Source organism: Peromyscus californicus, unplaced genomic scaffold, assembly GCF_007827085.1.
Source record: "Peromyscus californicus insignis strain IS unplaced genomic scaffold, ASM782708v3 Scaffold_12__1_contigs__length_115047231, whole genome shotgun sequence".
Lineage (NCBI taxonomy): Eukaryota > Metazoa > Chordata > Mammalia > Rodentia > Cricetidae > Peromyscus > Peromyscus californicus.
The window spans coordinates 58,956,030-58,974,809 of NW_026294413.1; the positions used below are offsets into that span (position 1 = coordinate 58,956,030).

Genomic DNA, 18,780 nt, shown 5'->3' on the forward strand with positions numbered 1-18,780 from the left:
TTTCTTCAGCTTTACCGAGATTTAAAAGATTAATTCCAAAAGAGGCAGTTGTGTTCTGTGGTGGCTAGTCAGTCTTGAAGTCTACTTGAAATGCTTTATCATTCAACCAGCTCTAGACAGTCCCCGGAAAGAGGCAAGAAAGGCCAGGCACTGGGGGCAACTTTTCAAACCCTCTAGCACTTCTTTGCTTCTGTGGGTTGAGCTAGAAGAGCATGTACACCATGGGGATTTGCTAATAAGCTTGCCCAGTGGTATCTGACCACACTGCATTAGCTGGTCCCTCACATAGATCTTTATTACACAAATACACCAGTAAAGCTCCGGAAACACTGACTCAGAGTCTACAATCTCACCACCCACCACAAAGTCAGTGTTGCTTTGAGTTTGCTAAGAATGCCTCCTGCCTACCTGCAAAACCGGGTTTTCCCTAAGAACGTATGACCACATTTTCTTGAATTAAGAGAGGATTCAAGGAATCTAAACATTTTCCTTCAACATCCATACATCTGGATGCTTCTGCCCTGCTTGCCACCCTGCCTCTTTAGTTTTGGTTTGCCTCTTTGATTCCAGCCTGCTTTCTCCCAGGCTGGAATCAAACCATGATCCTCTTACCTCAGTTTGCCATGTTCTGGGTTACATGTGTGTGCCTAAAACCTGACAGCATCGTTTCCCTCTGCAACACTCACACATACACCATGTAGGTCATCAGATCCAATTAATAATTTGGGAGCATTAGATGGTATGACTAAGAAGCTGGAAACTGTCATCACCAAATATCACTTAATAATTAAAACATCAAACATAAATTCATTTATCCTAAAGACATCTACATTTATAAATACCCCTACATGCCCCTCAAAGGCAGCCTTTAACACATAAACAGCTATCTGAAGTTCTTTATTAGCTTGGGGGTTCTTGCTTATTTATTTGATTAAAACAATCAAATGTTGTGGTGGGTAACGGTTTTCTTGAGACGGCATTTAACACTATAGCCCAGACTGGAAGGCAAAGCCATCCTCCTGTTTCTTGCCTCTGGAATGTTGGATTACAGGAGTGAGAAGCCACATCCATAGTTCAATATTTACCAAATAAACTTCCCACCCCAGTTCCGTCAACTGGTGGACAGATACTAAGGAAAGCTTTTCACAGGCTGTTTAGCAATGTGTCAGGGCTTACACACCCACACAAGCAGTGAGGTCTGGAGAGCTTGAAGGCTGGTTTTCTGAAAACAGCATTTTAGGGGCTAGAGAGATGGCCCCATGGGTCAGAGTACTTTACTCAGCATGAGAATCTGAGTTCAATCCCTAACACCCACCTAAAAAGTTTTGCATGGCTGCAGCAAAATGACAAGCTCAATGAGACTGCATCTCAAAAAATAAGGAAGACATCTGACATCACCCTCTAACATCTGATTGAGCACACACTGACATACACATGTGCATATATACCATGGGAGAGGGCGGCTATGTACTGCCTCTGTAAAAATAAGCTAAGGAGTTCATTCATAGCAGCATTATTCATATTCTCTAAAAATGGAAGAAACCCAAGAATCCATTACTGAATGAGTGGATAGACAACATATGTATAATACATACACATGCGTGTGCATGCGTGTGCATGCACGTGCAGGAACACACACACGTAACATTAATCAGCTTTTTGTTTGTTTTTTGTTTTTCGAGACAGGATTTCTCTGTGTAGCTTTAGAGCCTGTCCTGGAACTCACTCTGTAGACCAGGCTGGCCTCAAACTCACAAAGATCCACCTGCCTCTGCCTCACGACTGCTGGGATTAAAGGCGTGCGCCACCACAGCCCGGCTTTATTCAGCTTTTAAAAAGAAAGAAATTCTGGTACATGCTATATTTGTTTTTGAGACAGAGTCCCATGCAACCCAGGCTAGCCTTTCACTCTCTATATATGTAGCTGAGGCTGTCCTTGAACTCCTAATCCTCGTGTCTCTACTCCCAAGGGCTGGGGTCACAGGTATGGGACACCACACCCACTTCAGGGATGAACCTTGGGGTCACTATGCTGAGTGAACTGAATGAAACAGTCACAAAAGGAAAAGACCATATGTGAGATCCACTCACATGAGGCCCCAGAGTCAGAGTCACAGACAGAAAGGAGAATGGTGGGTGCCAGGGACAGCAGGACAGACAGGGCGTTAAGCAGATAATAGTTATGCAGTTTCAAAGTTTGGGGGTGGAGGGGTGAGGCAGGGTCCCACACTGTAGCCCAAGCTGGCCAAAAAAACTTGCAGCAATCCCCCAGTCTCTGCTCTGCCCCCTACCTCCCAAGTGCTGGGATTAGTTATATGTTACCACACCTGATTTATAATGTGAAAAGGCTCTGCTCGTGGATGGTGGTAACGGTGATTCAGTGTGAAACATCCTTAATGCCTCTGACCAATCCACTTACAATGTTAAAACATTACCAAATACTGGTCGTTATTACAATAAGTAACATGGGCATGTTTATTCATAATGAAACCTAAAGTAACAAGATTGAGATTTAAATAACACTATATCCAACAACCAACTAGAAACCATCAGTAATATATTGTGTTATGACTAAGCAGACTTTAGAATCCTCAGGACTATGGATACTTTGATATACTCGTAAGCCTTTTTAAAAAAGAGCAGGAAATGTACTGTATTAGCATCAAAGGCTCCCAAACTATTACAGGCCAGTATTCCCAAGTAGGATGCCTTTCCATGTCAAATTATTCATAATATTAAGTATCAACAATTAACACCTCTGCTTATTCAGCCAGTGTGTTAGTCACCATGTAAGAGTGAGCAATGATTTGAAACAAGTCTTTCTTCGATGTACAAATCGGTCATGGCTTGCACCCCAGTGACTTCACAGTAAATATGGGCAGGGCCTGGGACACTCCCCTTATGTAACTCATGATCTGTCTGTGGAAATGGATCGTTCACTTGTGAGTGAAGGATCAGAGGTGCCCATTTGGTAATCTGCCTTTCTAATTTCCAAACCAGATTGCCCATGCCCTCCATCTACTTACCAATTATGTCACTAAAAAAGCTAGCCCTAAGTGACTCTTCAACACCTCTAGGGTCCATTTGGTAAAGGAAGATAACAAATTACTTATGAGATTCAGTTTTTAAATGTAAAGTCTGCAGGTAATGTGTGGTCCTGTTTTCAAGTCATTCGTGTTACATGCCCAACCCTTCATTTACCTACACTGCTTAGGGAAGTGGCTCACACTTTTTACTTGCAGGTTTCTGGACCCTTCTTACTGTGGTCCAATGTTCCAGGTGGGGGCAAAAAACTGGCAACACCATGTAAGTAAAAAGCAAACTGGGAGCTGGAAGACGGCTCAGTGGGTAAAGGCACCTGCTGCCTAGCCTGAGTTTAATCCCCAGGATGCACGTGGTGGAAGGAGAGAACAATTCCCACAGGTTGTCCTCTGACCTCCACATATGCTGCTCCCTGATAAATACATGTAATACTCTTTAAGGAAAGCAAAATGGCCTTCCATATATTAACATATAAATACATGTTAGAAGTAATCCCTACCTTTATATATTAGTGGATATCAAACTCTACTCAACTAATAAATGATGGCAATGGAATTGAGCTCTACTATGGGGGAGCACTAAAAAGATGAAATGAAGAGGTGATGTGGGCTAAGGGGAAGAGGGGACAGAGTGAAAAGTTACAATAATTTTATGTGGTCCCAAACACTCAGAACAAACAAACCTCAGGATTTGCAAAGGGGTGATTAAAACCCTCTAAGACAGGGCTGGAAGAAAAGCTCAACAGCAGAGCACCAGCAGAGCAGTGCAAGGCCCTGGGTTCAGTCCTTGTACTGACACACTGAGTGTGAGCATCGATGGGAAGGATTGGAGCCTCCGTGCACTGATGAGGGGCTACAGAGTGACGCAGGTACGTTTCTGTATAGATCAGCGGTTCCCAAAAGTAAGAACTGCTGTACGCCGGAGCAACTCCACTCCTGTGTCCATGCAGATGCAAAATAAATGAATCCACACCTTCACACAAAACTTGTACACAAGCCAGGCAAGGTGACACAGCCTATGATGTCAGCACCAGAGAGGAGGGAGGTAGAGATGGGGGTGGAGACAGGCTGAACAAGAGTTCAAGGACTACCTGGGCCACATAAGAACCTGAGTCAAAAAGCTGAACTTATGCCAGGCATGGTGGGACACACCTTTAATCCCAGCATCCTGGAGGCAGAGACAGGCAGAACTCTGTAAGTTCAAGGCTAGCCTGGTATACAAAGTGAGTTCCAGGCAAGCCAGAGCTACATAGTGACCCTTATCTTAAAAAAACAAACAAGCCGGGCGGTGGTGGCGCACGCCTTTAATCCCAGCACTCGGGAGGCAGAGGCAGGCGGATCTTTGTGAGTTCGAGGCCAGCCTGGTCTCCAAAGCGAGTTCCAGGAAAGGCGCAAAGCTACACAGAGAAACCCTGTCTCGAAAAACCAAAAAAAAAAAAAAAAAAAAAAAAAAAAAAAAATAAGTAAATAAATAAATAAACTTATACTCAAATGTTCATAGCAGCTTGACTCATAATAGCCAAAAGGTGGGAACAAGTCAAATGTCCATCAACTAGTCAATGAATAAACTAAATGAGGCATAGTCAAATATTATTCAGACATAAAAAGAACGGAGTTTTGGTTCATGCTATATAGCACAGACAAGCCCTGAACTCATTATGCCAACTGGAAGAAGTCTGTTCCATGTCGTATGACATTTATAAAATGCCTGAACAGGTAAATCCTCCAAAATGAAAAAGGATCCAGGAATGGGGAGTGACTGCTGCTTGGATGAAGCTCTGAGTGTTCCAAGACACTGAAGAGTACAGTTTTGGTATGTAAACTTCATCTACATTTTAAAAGGAGGAGGAAGAGCCAGGCATGGTGGCACATAGCTGCAGTCCCAACTATTCAGGAGGCTAAGGCCAGCCTGGGCAAGATAAAGAGGGAGGGAGGGAGGGAGGGAGGGAGGGAGGGAGGGAGGGAGAGGAGGAGAGGAAATTTACAAAGCCATATATATAGCTCTACTACCCTCAATAGATATAAAATATTGCTGGAGTCCTTCAAGCGCTTTCTGTTTCCTTTCAGACAGGATTTATTGTGTTCCAGGTGGCTGCCAAGGATGACCTTGAGCTCCTCCTTCTGTGGGGACTACAGGCGTGCACCACCACACCCATTTTATATGGTGTTGGGGGTGGAAGCCAGGCTCCATGCTTGCTAAGCAAGCATTCTACCAACTAAGCTACATCCATGGCCCCCTTCAAGCACATTTCTCCACACTGTCTCTGATCCTTTCTGCTCACCCAATTCTTCTCACTTTCAACTCTTCACATTTTAATCTTGCCAAGAAAATGAAGCTTTCCAGGACCTCCCGACTGGAGGAACCATTCTCTTCCTCTTACATTTCAAGGCTTTCCCTCTCTGTCAGCTTTCTGTGTATAAGTGGCCCAAGTATCTCCCAGACTTTAAGAAGAAATTAAGTCAATAAGAGGCTGAAAAGGCCTGGAAGTAACTGCCTGGTCCTCTAGACACCACTCCTGCCTTCCTGTCCCTGGGGAGCTAGAGAATATTCATGCAGACTCTCAGTCTCAATACGGGCATGCCCACTTACTCCTCAACACACTGCCCACACTCACCACCAAATCATCCATCTATTTAGGTAATGTTATTCTGAAAATTACCATCAATGCCATGAGGTCAAAGCCACTGGCCAATCCTGTGACATCTGACTGCAGGCCAATTATTCTGTGACACATTTTGTCTCCCTGGTCTTACTCAGCATTACTGCCACCTCGTGCCCTTGGGTCCCCTCATCTTGGCCTCTGTGACCTCCATCACACAGGCCCTAACATAAATTCTCTCTTCTACAGTATGACTGCAGGTCTCTGCGGAGCCGAAACAACTGCCTTTGTCCATTTAGCTAGGGGTAACCATTGAGTTTCTTCCCAGCATCAGCACCAGCTAACTCACGGGGGTAGATATAGTACCTGACATACAAGCATTGACTCAAGTTGGCTAATGATTCAAAGCAGGGCTCATCATCTCCAACATCTCCCCTAAAACCTGCCTCTCCTGCACTTCTTGGCTACTGCCGCCAGCATGCACCCTGTCCTCGAAAGCAGAAGCTGCAGAGGATTCCAGGGGCTCAGAGCTCCTCAGATGGAGAGCTCCTGAACTCACTTCCTTTGTAGCATTCATTTGAATTCCTCCACATCACTTCTGTGGGGCTTGGAGGCAAGGACGACGGCCAGTGCTGCTGACAACGCATTTTCAAACCCAAGCCCCATTGCTTTGCCTCACAACTCGAGGTCATTACCACACATGCATATGTGGCCCTGATAAAGAACTGGTCTGTGCCACCTGCTGTCACCTGAGTTCCTTTGGTAGAAGATGGTGACTTACCCGCAAGGTAACTTGTGCCTGTGTGTACTCTCATCACTCAGGAGACCCAGGCAGCGGGACTGTGGTAAATTTGAGGCCAGCCTGGGCTACACAGTGACACCCTGTGCAAAGAGAAGCAAGAGAGCATGCCTCTCAGAACTGTCAGGTTCCTCTGACCACCATCTGTCTTAGGTCTAACTAGTTCCTGTGGGGCCCAATAAAAGCACAGGCTTTAATGGCAGGCCCCCAAAATACAGTCTGATTATCCTAGCTCCTTCTCTGTGATTGCGATACACAGAAATTCTACAAAGGCATTTCCAAGTTCAGTTTGTAGAATACAGTAAAATTATGTATTTTTTTAAAACCTGGAGGTGAGTCAGGTGTGGTTGGTGCACACACTTAATCCCAGCAGTTAGGAGGCAGAAGCAGGCAGATCTTTATGAGTTCAAGGCCAGCCTGGTCTGTATAACAAGTACAATAACAAGTAGCCACGCTATATAGTGAGAGTCTGTCTAAAAAAAAAAACAAAAAACAAAACTAGAGCTGCACCAGGTACATGCCAGCACTCGGGAAGCTGAGGCAGAAAAATGGCAAGTTTGCAACCATCCTGGACTACCTTGTAAGAGTTTACTTTGAGGGCTGGAGAGATGGCTCAGTGGTTAAGAGCATTGATTGCTCTTCCAGAGGTCCTGAGTTCAATCCCCAGCAACCACATGGTGGCTTACAACCATCTATAATGAGATCTGGTGCCCACTTCTGACCTGCAGACATACATGCAGGCAGAACGCTGTATACATAATAAATAAATAAATCTTTAAAAAAAAAATTTTAGAGTTTACTTTGAAGGGAAAAAAGAAAAAAACAGTAAACTCTGTAATTCACAAACAGAAAGCCCTGGAACTGGGTTAATGATGAAGCCTCATACAACGTGAAAGGCCCTGGGTTCGAGCCCCAGCAACAAACAAGAACTCAGAACAACTACTAGAGCAGTGTTTGGTAAATGACTATTGGAGGGTCAGCAAGATGGCTCAGTGGGTAAAGGCGCTTACAGTCTAAGTTGGAGCCCCCGGATCTACACAATTTGTCCTTTGCCCTCCACACATGTACTAGTGAGGCATGCCCACACGCACACACTCGGGGTTCAATCCCTAGGCCCGCAAAAGGAAAATAGAAAAAGTAGATATAGCTTTTCTTCAATCAAGACTTGAACTGGCAGGCGATGGTGGCACAGGCATTTAAAGTCCACCGCTAGCCTCGTCTACAGAGCTAGTTCCAGGACAGCCAGGGATACACAGAGAAACCCCGTCTCGAAAAACCAAAAAAGACTTAAACTGGATAGGCTAATGAATACCACTTTCTAAAGCTAGCTACAGCTTGCATGAGTGAAAGCCTAGCACCATTCAGTCACAGATCTTTGTCTTGTAAGTCAACTTCATACACTTCCCCAGGAGGCACAACCTAGCTCTGCCAAGTTTCTGCAAAGAACATGTCCTGCCATCAGTGAGCAGAGATCAATAAATCCGTTTCCACTCAATAAATGCCTCAATTCATCTCCTTAAGTAATAGCTTTGTCAGTGGTTCCTCCCACATTCAGAACTGCAGAAGTAGAAAACTGGAGAGTTAGTCATGGTTTCACAGAGGTGACAAGAAAACAGTAACACAGGTTGTAACAAAGTCGTGTGTCACAGACATGCACCTTCAGCAAAGGGCCCCAGTCCTCTGTGTACAAACCCAAGCTTCCCAGCTTCTGTCCCTGGACTGATGGCAGGAACAATGTTGTAATGGTTGGGGTGTCTCACTGGACATTGGCACATCAGGCAGATGGCAGCAAACAAGTACCTTCTGTTTCAGCAAACCCTGTCAGAAATTTCCAGCTTCAGCCACCCAAGACTCCACATTGGCCAGGCATCTTTCCGAATGATCCAAAGCCTCCCTCTGGCCAGCTTCAAGGTCAAAAACCACCTTGCCTGTCCCCTCGCTTCCTAAAAACACCCTCCTATCTCTTTCTTGATGGGAAGGGTCTTCTAAGTTTCTTCCCATTTCCAGTTTCCCCATGTCTTCTGAATCAAGGCCACTGAGTAAGGCCAACCTCCTCTGACTTCTTGTTCACCTGGTTACATTTCTATCAAGTGGGTTTAGGGTCATCTATCTAGCCTTCTAAACTTGCCTTGCAATCCAGCAGTCTTTCTCCTTCATGACTGTGGCCACATGACATTCTACAAATCTAAAGACACCAGCCACCTAAGCTGACTCCTGACCCAGCTGTCAGAAGAGGTCCCATGCTTCGCCCAGCCCTCCTCATTCCCTCCTCCAGTCAACCTGTGGAATCCTCCTTTGGGACAGGCCAAGCCTGTCTCTGCTGCCTAAACAAGCCTTGCACATTCCTGTCCTTTGTGCTTGGCTCCCGGGCCATACTTCCTCCTCAGAGAACCAAGGCCTTCCCTCCCCATCCGTGGAAATCATAGGCCTCCTGCTGGGAATGTTTTGTAACCGAGATCTGCCCTCCACAGTGAAGATTTCCCTTCCTCACCAGGCATGCAGAAGTCTTTCACTCCTCTAAATTCCTCCTGTCCCTGTCACTCACCTGGCCCTTAATAAGTAGCAGTCAGCTATACCTGTTTATTTTTTCATCTTATCTCCTCACGTGACAGGCATTTCCTCATGCAGAAACTATAGAGCACACTTGAAGACACAAGACAACACTGGACAGCGCAAACAACGTCTTTGGCAAAATCCTCTCCACCAGAGCAGTCCGTTTCCTTTCCCAGCTTCTTCTAGCTCTGGCCCCTATGCTACACGGTTTCTACTCAACCACAGCCACACTAATAGATTCCTTCTTACTCACACACACGGTTTAAAGTTCTGTTCTTCCCGTACATAGCAGGTCTGTCTTGGCCGACGTGGCTTTCAATGGCTACACCAGGGTCCTTCCATTCGCCCCGAAGACCGTGGCTTATGAAAGCGCTGATTCTTCTGGATACCATCTCTTACTTTTTTGTGTTTTTCCCCACATGAAACACTGCAGATGTGCACATTTTAAACTCACTGGAAATACCTTCTGAAAGAGATGTGTCACCTATGCTCAGGAATACCTGAGATAATCCCTTCTGGCTCAACTTTTAACATAATTTTCTGTTCCATTCCCTTAGGCAAAGGTATTTTCCAAACCCTTTATACTTTATTTCTCTTCCTGGATAATCTTGCACATATTCTAAAATTGGCAGTTCCTTGATTGAGGCTCCCCTGCAATCTAGTATGAGCTAGAAACTTGGCAAGTAGTCAATATTCATTTACCTATTATTTTTTTAAACTACCAAACTATATAAAATGTCAAATTCCTGAAAAGGAGAGTGTACCTAATATAATAATGGAAATTATGCTTAGAAAACGTCCAGAGAAGCTGGTTCAGTGGTTACGAGCACTAGCTACTTTAGCAGAAGACCAGGGTTCAGTTCCCAGAACCCACATGAAAATTTACAACACCTATAACTCCAGTTCCAGGGGATCCAACACCCTCCTCTGGCCTCTTTGGATACTCCACCCATATGGTGCATAAACATATATGCAGGTGAAACACTCATGCACATAAAATAAAAATAAATAGCCGGGCAGGACATGGTGGAGCACGCCTTTAATCCCAGCACTCTAGAGGCAGAGGCATGTGAATCTCTGTGAGTTCAAAGCCAGCCTGGTCTACAGAGTGAGTTCCAGGAAAACCAAAGGCTACACAGAGAAACCCTGTCTCAAAAGACAAAAATAATAAATAATTACCTTTCAGGTTATTTAATGATTAGATTGATTAATAATATATGAAAAGGTCTTCTGTGCAGCATGTGGAAGGGCGTAAAACTTATCTGCTGAGTTGTACAGTCTAAAAGAATAGACCAAAGCTGAACATGATAGAGCAAGTCTGTAATCCCAATACTTAGAGGCAGAAGGATCAGTTCAAGGATAGCCTCAGCTACACAGCCCAAGTCTGAGGCCAACCTCAGTGAGTCACCTGAGACCCAATCTCAAAACAATACCAAAAAAATAAATAAATAAAATAAAAGACATCATCTGTAAATACAACTTCAAGATCTTTTAAGAAACTAGTTACCCCTTTCCTTTAGCAGTTTAGCTTACTATTTCAGAGGACTAAAAGCTGTAATGTTAAGACTATGTAACATTACACATGCATGTGAGTATAACACTAGAATGGAAATATTAGTATACGCAAGGCCCTGGTTAAGTCTCCAGTATCACCAAAGAAAAAATGATGAAAAATAGAGGCCAGGAGGAAGAAGGTTAGTTGGCCAGCAGAGAAGAATATAGGGAATGTTTTACCTTTTAAAAAAGCAATTTCGCCGGGCGGTGGTGGCGCATGCCTTTAATCCCAGCACTCGGGAGGCAGAGCCAGGTGGATCTCTGTGAGTTCGAGGCCAGCCTGGGCTACCAAGTGAGTTCCAGGAAAGGCGCAAAGCTACACAGAGAAACCCTGTCTCAAAAAACCAAAAAAAAAAAAAGCAATTTTACTATGTATACCACCCAGACTCACTTCAAGCTAAAATCTTCCTGCCTCCACTTTCCAAGTGCTGAGATTACAGGCACGCGCGCGCGCGCACACACACACACACACACACACACACACACACACACACCTCCTTTATCTCAACAAATTAGCCATTATAACTCTAGTTATTATTACATTAAGGTCTACTGCATGATGTTCAACCAAGTTTGCCAAATCCATGGACAGTTGAGCAGAAAAGCTGAAGCCCCTAAACACAACCAGCCTCTGAGTCACACAAAGAACTGAACCCTACACCAAAGGGTTCTGGACATCTTCAGACTTCTCTCAAAAGACATTAATGTCATTCCAAACAACAGAGTCTATACATCCCAGTGACCCATTCCCAGCCTATCTCCATGTCAATCCTCAGGATGCTTCCTGCACACACATACCACACCCTAAGTCAGGAGCACCCAGGACCAGACCCAACTACTCGACAGCCACATGCTATCACTTAAAACATTAATTTTCCCAGAAGTAATGTTTGAAGCAGTAAGATTCTTTTCAAACTCAGCAAAAACTCTGCCTTTTCACAGTAACTTTCAAGATGCCAACTCGGAATCACGAGCTTTAAAATTCCTCTCTATTATATTGCATAATAATGTTGATGAAGGAATTACCCGGGATGATCACTGGAAAGGCAAGCCCCAGTGCATATCAGAAAACAGAAGACAAGACAGAGTAAGCCAAGAGACTAGGGGGCAGTGTGTCATCGGACAACGGAGCCAAACTGTAAACACTCATTTTAAAGTGTGTTCAGCCAGGAGTGGTTGGTGCACCCCTGCAATCCCAACACTCAGGAGGCTGAGGCAGGAGGATGACCCCAAATTCCAGGTCTACCAGGTCGACTTAAGGAAATTGTCTAGAAAGAAAGAAAGAAAGAGAGAGAGAGAGAGAGAGAGAGAGAGAGAGAGAGAAAAGAAAGAAAGAAAGAAAGAAAGAAAGAAAGAAAGAAAGAAAGAAGGAAAGAAAGAAAGAGAAAAGAATGGGAGGGGTGGGATGGCACAGTGGGCAAAGGACGTGCTGCACAAGTGAGGGCCAGGGTTCAGATCCTTAGCACCTACATCTAAAAAAAAAAAAGAAAAGAAGGGTCAGGCTTGGTGGCCCACGCCTTTAATCCCAGCACTTGGGAAGCAGAGGCAGGTGGATCTCTGTGAGTTCGAGGCCAGCCTGGTCTACTTAATGAGTTTCAGGGCAGCCAGGGCTAGGTAGAAAGACCCAAGAAAAAGTCTCAAGAAAAAGGGGAAGGAAGGAGAGAAAGAGGGGTAGGAAGATAATCCAAAGAACAGCTAACATGCACTCCACACCTAAAATCATTTGATGCATGTCTCAAAACTCTGAGCATTATTAACAACCACTGTCAGAATTACAACCGCGGCAAATTTAGGAAAGAGAGTAGCTTCCTCCCTGTAACAGAAAACAAGGAAGAGGAGTCCTGCTCCAGCTCCCTGCGCCAAGCCCTGCTGAGGCCGCCTGTGAGCGGCCTCCTTTCAAGCACTGACATTTCCAAGTGTTTTGCAAAAAGGAAATTTTAAGAATGTGCTGAACCCATCCTTTCTGAATCATTCCCAGATAAGTCGGGTTTCATCTGGCCTGTTTTGTTTTTGTTTTTGTTTCCCTAATCACAGTGATGATCACAATAAGCTTGAAGTGAACTTAAAGGAGGTGTCTGGGTACTCAAAAAATGGAAGCTTTCGAAAACTTTCAGAGTTCCACGTTACTCTGTTTTGTGAGAGCCTGGATGCAAGGAGGCAATTAGCTGAAAGCTTAAAAAGTTAAGTCTCCAGGGGAAAACTTGCTTCATAGACTTAGGCAGGTTCTGGTGGGCAAACCAACACCAAGAGACAGAAAAACCAACTAAACTTCCCACAGAACAACCAACCAGAAAAATCTCTGTCCACTGTTTGACCTGTCTACCTCACTATATACACAAAAGGGCAAGGAGACAGAAAAACTGTATTTCCTCCACACTTGATTTTGAACCCAGTAAAACAAACAAGAAACCTTAGAAAGTGATCCCGGCACTCAAAAACGATTCTAGCTAGTCAGTAGTCTTATCAATTAACTGCAATTCCATGTCCTGGGAGTGAAGCAGCGACCTCAGCAACAAGACTTGTACATAAAGTGTTTTCAAACACGTCACCTCATTTAAAGTACCCTACCCAGGCAGCCTCTGGTGAAACCGCAAAGGCAAAATCCAGCTACTCTGGGGACTTGAGTTGGGCTTTAGTCCGTCCAACTTGGAAAGATGATTTACGTGTCCTGGGGTTTAATCTACTTTCTCTACCCTCCTCCCTACGGACTTCAGAGCATGTTTAAAAGATACAATTTCCCAAGAATCTTGGCACCGAGACTATTTATTGTTGAGTTGATAACTATCAAGCAAAAGAAAAAAAAAAGAAACAACTCTCCACAATCACAAACCAGAAGAATCTAAGAATGAATGCACGTCCTTCCTTTCGGCAAACGGCCCCAAGGAGCAGGTTCAAGTGATGGAACGTGGAAAATCGAAAAGTGGGGCTGTCCGCCCGGAGAGCTGCGTGCACAGGCGAGCTGCGAGGCCGGAGCGGCCCGAGGCCTGGCGAGCGCGGTGACAGCTGGCGGGGCGGAGGGCTGAGGGCCCGGCCGCGCCGTCGAGGGCGCACGCGCGGTGAGGGGTGCCCGCCGGGACCCCCCGGGACGCCGAGGCTCCAGCACCACAGGCACCTGTCGCCCTCGACCCGGGACGAGCGCTCACCTCGTCGGTTCATTGGCCGGACCCGCACCGCCACTTTCACTTTGGAGTCACCCATCGTGCCGCTGCTGGGGTTCTCGTTGCAGCTCCGTCGGCCACGGCCACCGAACAAACTCTCCGAGACCAGCCCGGCGGGCGGGGGCTGTGGGGAAAGGGGGCGGAACCGGCGAGGGGCGAGGACCGGTGCATCCCGGGGCATGCTGGGATTTGTAGTTCCCGAAAGGCGGGCCAAGGAGCTGGCGGGAAAATTCGCGCGTCGCTCTCTGGAACTTGTAGTCAGCTGTGCCATTTCTGCACCTCCCTCTCCCTTCTCTCTTTCTTTACTTCTTTCTTTCTTTTTGGGGGTGTGGTAGCGGGGCTCTGGAGATTGAAATTAAGGTTCTATGCATGTTAGGCAAGCGCTCTACCTTTGAATTATATTCCCAGCCTTACTTTTATTATTTTTTGAGATAATAGAGATCGTTTATTAAAAAAGAGAAAGGCAGCTGGGCGTGGTGGTGCATGCCTTTAGTCCCAGTACTCCAGAGGCAAAGGTAGACCAATCGCTGTGAGTTCAAGGCCTGCTTGGTCTATAGAGTGAGTTCCAGTATAGCCAGGGTGTGATACGCAGAGAAACTGTCTCAAAAAACAAAAGAAAAGAAAGAAAGTCACTTCTGAGAATGGGAATGGGCTAGTGAGCTGGAAAGATGCATATACTCCAAAGCTCCTTTTCTTTTTTGTGTTGGGCTTTTCCCCCTGTTCATTTATTTGTTCGTTTGTTTGTTTGTTTGTTTGTTTATTGTATGTGTGTGTCTACACACCTGTGGAAGCATGTGTCAAAGGACAACTTTCAGGAGTCAGTTCTCTCCTACTGTGTGGGTCCGAGGGGTGGAATCCAGGTCATCAGCCTTGCCACCCAGAGCCTTTTCCCACTGAACCATCTCTATGGCCATGTTTGGGGTTTTGTTACAGTTGTTCATTTGGTGGGTGAGTGTTTTGGTTTGTGTGTGTGTGTGTGTGTGTGTGTGTGTGTGTGTGTGTGTGTGTGTGTTTGTTTGGGTTGGGTTGGATTGTTTTTTTTTTCTACTTTGGTGGGGTTTTTTGTTTGTTTGTTGTTTTGTTTTGTTTTGTTTTTTAATGTGTAGGGGTGTTTGCCTGAAAGTGTGTCTGTGACCAAGTGCATGCAGTTCCAGATGAGCTCAGAAGACGGTGTCAGATCCCCTGGAACTGGAGTTACAGACAGTTGTGATCTCTACCTTATAAGTGCCTAGAATTGAACCCAGGTCCTTTGGAGTAACAACCAGTGTGGTTAACCACTGAACCATCCCTCTCCAGCCCCTGTGCTTGGGGTTTTGACACTGGCCCACACCGAGTTGCTCAAATTGGCCTTGAACTTGCAGTCTTCCTGTCTCAACCTCTCAGGTAGTTGGAATAACAGGCCTGAGCCTCCTGGCCTGCCTCTGTACCTAGCCTGGGCTGTCCTGTAAACTCAACTCAGTAGACCAGGCTGGTCTCCAACTCAGAGATCCACCTGCCTCTGACTCCCCAGTGCTGGGTGGGGCTAAAGGCCTGTGCCTCACCACACTTGGCTTCTGTACTACTCTTAACTCTCAAAATTTGTATTGAGACCAAGCTGCCCAGGGGCTGACCCTTCATCTGAAAACCTCTTCATCTCCTTGGTAAAACCTCAGCATTTGATCCTCGGTTGTAATGATTTTCTCGGACTGACTCGCCCCTCTCTGCTTGCTTGCTGACTCGCCCTTCAAGATAAGCGGATGCACTCAACCCTCACCACTGCCTCTGAGTCCTTTAAGTCCTAACCTTGAGATATGGAAGCAAACTAAACTCAAATCTCACTCATTTCCCAACCCGTGCAAGTTATTTGGTGGTTCAAATTTCATCTTTTTCTATGAAAAATGGAGACAATAATAGGCATATTTCAAAAGCTGTGTCACCTAAACCTGCAGTAAAAAAAAAAAAACACAGGTACATTTATTGTACGTGTTAGTGAAAATACTGTTTATCAGCCTAACAGAGACTGCTAATTGGTGGCTTGTGAGCCAAGTCTATCCTGCAAACATGTTCTATTTAGCCAACACAAAAATCAGTCAGTGGCCTTACTGCGTGTTAGGAATGCTAGGTCCGAAATGAATAACGCTGGACATGCTGTAATCCCAACACTGAGCAAGCCAAAGCAGGAAGATTACCATAGTTTGAGAGCAATCCAGACTACATGTTTCTGCCTCAGCCTTCCTTGGCTACCTTGATTATAGGTGTGAGCTACAATGGCCAACTCCAATCTAGCTTCTTAAAGGGGCAGCGAGGAAAGAAAAATGAAGGTTAGGCAGTTTCAGTTGGAGATTATATTTACGTGGAAATTCAGGACAAAACCCCTGAGGAAATGTGACCAGTCTCCCTTTGGACTCTAGGTCTCCTTTGACTTCTTAGTGAAGATGCAGAAAAGGATTCTCAGAGGCCTGGAAGTCATCCAGTGACAGGTGAAGGAAGAAAGGCAGCTGCAGGTTGTAACCTGCAGCCTGGAGAGCTCCAGGGGCTCCACAGCCAGCTAAGCCGAAACTGGAGCTCGTCAAGTCAGCATGCTCTGGAGTAGAGTGGGTTGCAAGAAGAGGGAATGTCCTGGTTTCTGTCTTGTCACCTTTGAGGGGAATGGGAAAAGAGCAAGAAAGAAAGGCGCTCTCTTCTGTGCCGCTGTTCCGTTCATCGAAAGCCCTAGATAGTGTAGGTTGTTCTGCAGAGGCTCAGAATAGAGCTCTGCGATATTATCGGAAAGCTAGGTCTAGGAAAGCCTCACTTCCCTCCCTGGTGTTTTGCAAACATCCGTTCTGAAACTGATTTCTTCTTTTCTTTTTGTTCTGTTGATTTGGAAGTTTCCGATACTAAGGAAGCTTCCTTGTCTGTTTCTTTCTTTTTGTTGGAAAACAAAAAAGGGTCTCATTACGTAACTCTGGCTGTCTTGGAACTCACTGTGTAGACCAGGCTGGCCTTGAACTCACTGCAATGTGCCTGCTTCTGCCTCTCAAGTGATGACATTAAAGGCATGTACCACTATGCCTGGCTCCCTGTCTGTTTTGGTCATCTTTGACCTGATAATGGTACCTAATGGAACACCTACTGCGTGCAAGACACCACCCTAAGCCCTTTACATCTTTGAACCTGTTTAATTCTCACACAGAGTGGGATGGAGCAGTTAATGTTATTATTTCTACACCAAGGATGTAAGACAGAGTAACTTCCTCAGGCTGAAGATATGCTGCTAGCATCCACTCTCTCTACTCTACACACACACACATACACACACACACACACACACACACACACACACACACAGAGGCACACAGGCACACATGCATGTTGTTTGTAGGTGTGTCTGTATATATTTGGGGGAGGGCGTTGATCACTTGAATAAATGTGATGGTTTAAATGAAAATGTCCCTCATAGGCTCATGTATTTGACCACCTGGTCCCCAGTTGGTGGTGCTGTTTTGGAAGGTTTAGGAGTTGCAGCTTTGTTGGAGGAAGTGTGTCACTGGAGGCAGGCTTTAGGACTTAAGTCATCTTCCAGGTTGTTCTCTCTGCATCATGCTTGCAGTTCAAGATGTAAGCAATTAGCTAGCTTCCTGCTCCAGATAGGGTCACATGCAGGTAGCCACACTGTTGGGAGTTCATGTCCAGAAGACACTAGCTCACATAAGTCCTGGTCCTCTGGACTTTACGGTATTTTCTGAAACCCTTTGCTGTAGATGTTGTGTTAAAAATGTCCCATTCAGGATGGGCACTTCATGGCCACTTATGTTCTACACTCTGACAAGCTGTGGTTCTCTAGAATAGATTCCATCTGCTCAAAAAGAAGCTTCTTCGATGAGAGGTAAGATCTGCACTTATCTATGGGTATAAGGATCAATATTTAGAAGACAGTTTATGTTTATAATCTCTTTAGCAAAATGGTAGTCTTAGGCTGTCCTTAGGGCCTGTGACCTCTCCAGTCATGGATCCTTGGCTAGTTTTACAATACCAGATCTTAGTTCCCTACTACTGAGTGGGCCTTAAGTCCAATCTTACAGCTCTTGGTTACCCTCAAGATATTAGTGCCACCATGGCCCAGCAAGTTGTAATTTGCAGGATTTATACCTGGGTAGGACTGTTGATAACTGTTCCTTACCACCACCACCACCCCCACATACCCCCATACCCCACACCCCCAGCCCAGCAGCTTGCATAGCATTTTCCAACATTTTGAAAGCTAGCTACCAAGGAGGAGACTTCCAGGCAGTAATTTGATGTCTCCAAGTCCTGTGACCAAAGAGCAATTCTTGACTGAAAATCAAAGGGTCATTTCCTTTAACCAGGAATCCACATCTGGTTGCCTGCCTGGTTACCTGCCACATCTGGTTACACTCCCTGCATGCTGCACAACCAAGCTACCCAAATAATAGTCTACAGTATCTTCCCTTCCTCACCTGTCATTAGTCAACCAACTATTAATTTAATCACGCTTTCACCTGTCCTCAGCCCTCCAATAAAACCATTATGGTAACATGTACAATTGACCTTCTCATTCCAAATCTAATAAGGCAGACTTTGATCCTTATTTTTCTTGACTTGTCTGTCATATCTGGTGCTGACCATTCCCTTCTTGAGGCTCTGGGTTCCCTTGGTTTCTGTGACATCACTCTCTGTCCCCCTAGTCTTAATTATCTTATTAGTCTAGACAACAAACAGCCCTAGCCTATGTTCATCTTATATTGGGTATCTAGAATACCAATTTTAAAACAGGAGAAGGTAGCTGGGGATGCAACTGCTTACCTAGCATTGGTGAGGTCCTGGGTTTGAGTCCCCCAATGTACATAAACTGACTGTGGCAGCACATGCTTGTAATCCCAGCACTTGGGAGGCAGAAGCAGGCGGATCTCTGTGAGTTCAAGGCCAGCCTGGTGTACAAAGCGAGTTCCAGAACATCTACAACTGTTACACAGAGAAAACCTGTCTTGAAAAACCAAAACCCAAAACAAACAAAAAAAAACCACTGCCTTCAAGCCGTATGTGGTGACACATGCCTTTAGACCCATCCATCACTAGGGAGGCAGAGGCAGATG

General features: G+C 45.4%; 1 protein-coding gene across 5 annotated transcripts in view; it reads right to left on the reverse strand.

The window, feature by feature from the left end:
* The window catches only part of Kif13b (kinesin family member 13B), a 150,538-nt gene extending 136,637 nt beyond the window's left edge, over nucleotides 1-13,901 (reverse strand). For 3 of the 5 annotated variants that reach the window (XR_008217023.1, XM_052732955.1, XM_052732954.1), the window contains exon 1: nucleotides 13,691-13,901. Coding sequence is in view for 2 of the 5 variants with exons in the window: in XM_052732955.1 (XP_052588915.1) it covers nucleotides 13,691-13,886 (196 nt within the window). In the remaining 3 variants the exon portion in view is untranslated. Of the gene's footprint in view, nucleotides 1-13,377; nucleotides 13,483-13,690 lie in introns of those variants that run through there. The other 2 variants (XM_052732956.1, XM_052732957.1) reach the window with 2 other exon arrangements.
* Between the last annotated feature and the right edge of the window lie 4,879 nt (nucleotides 13,902-18,780).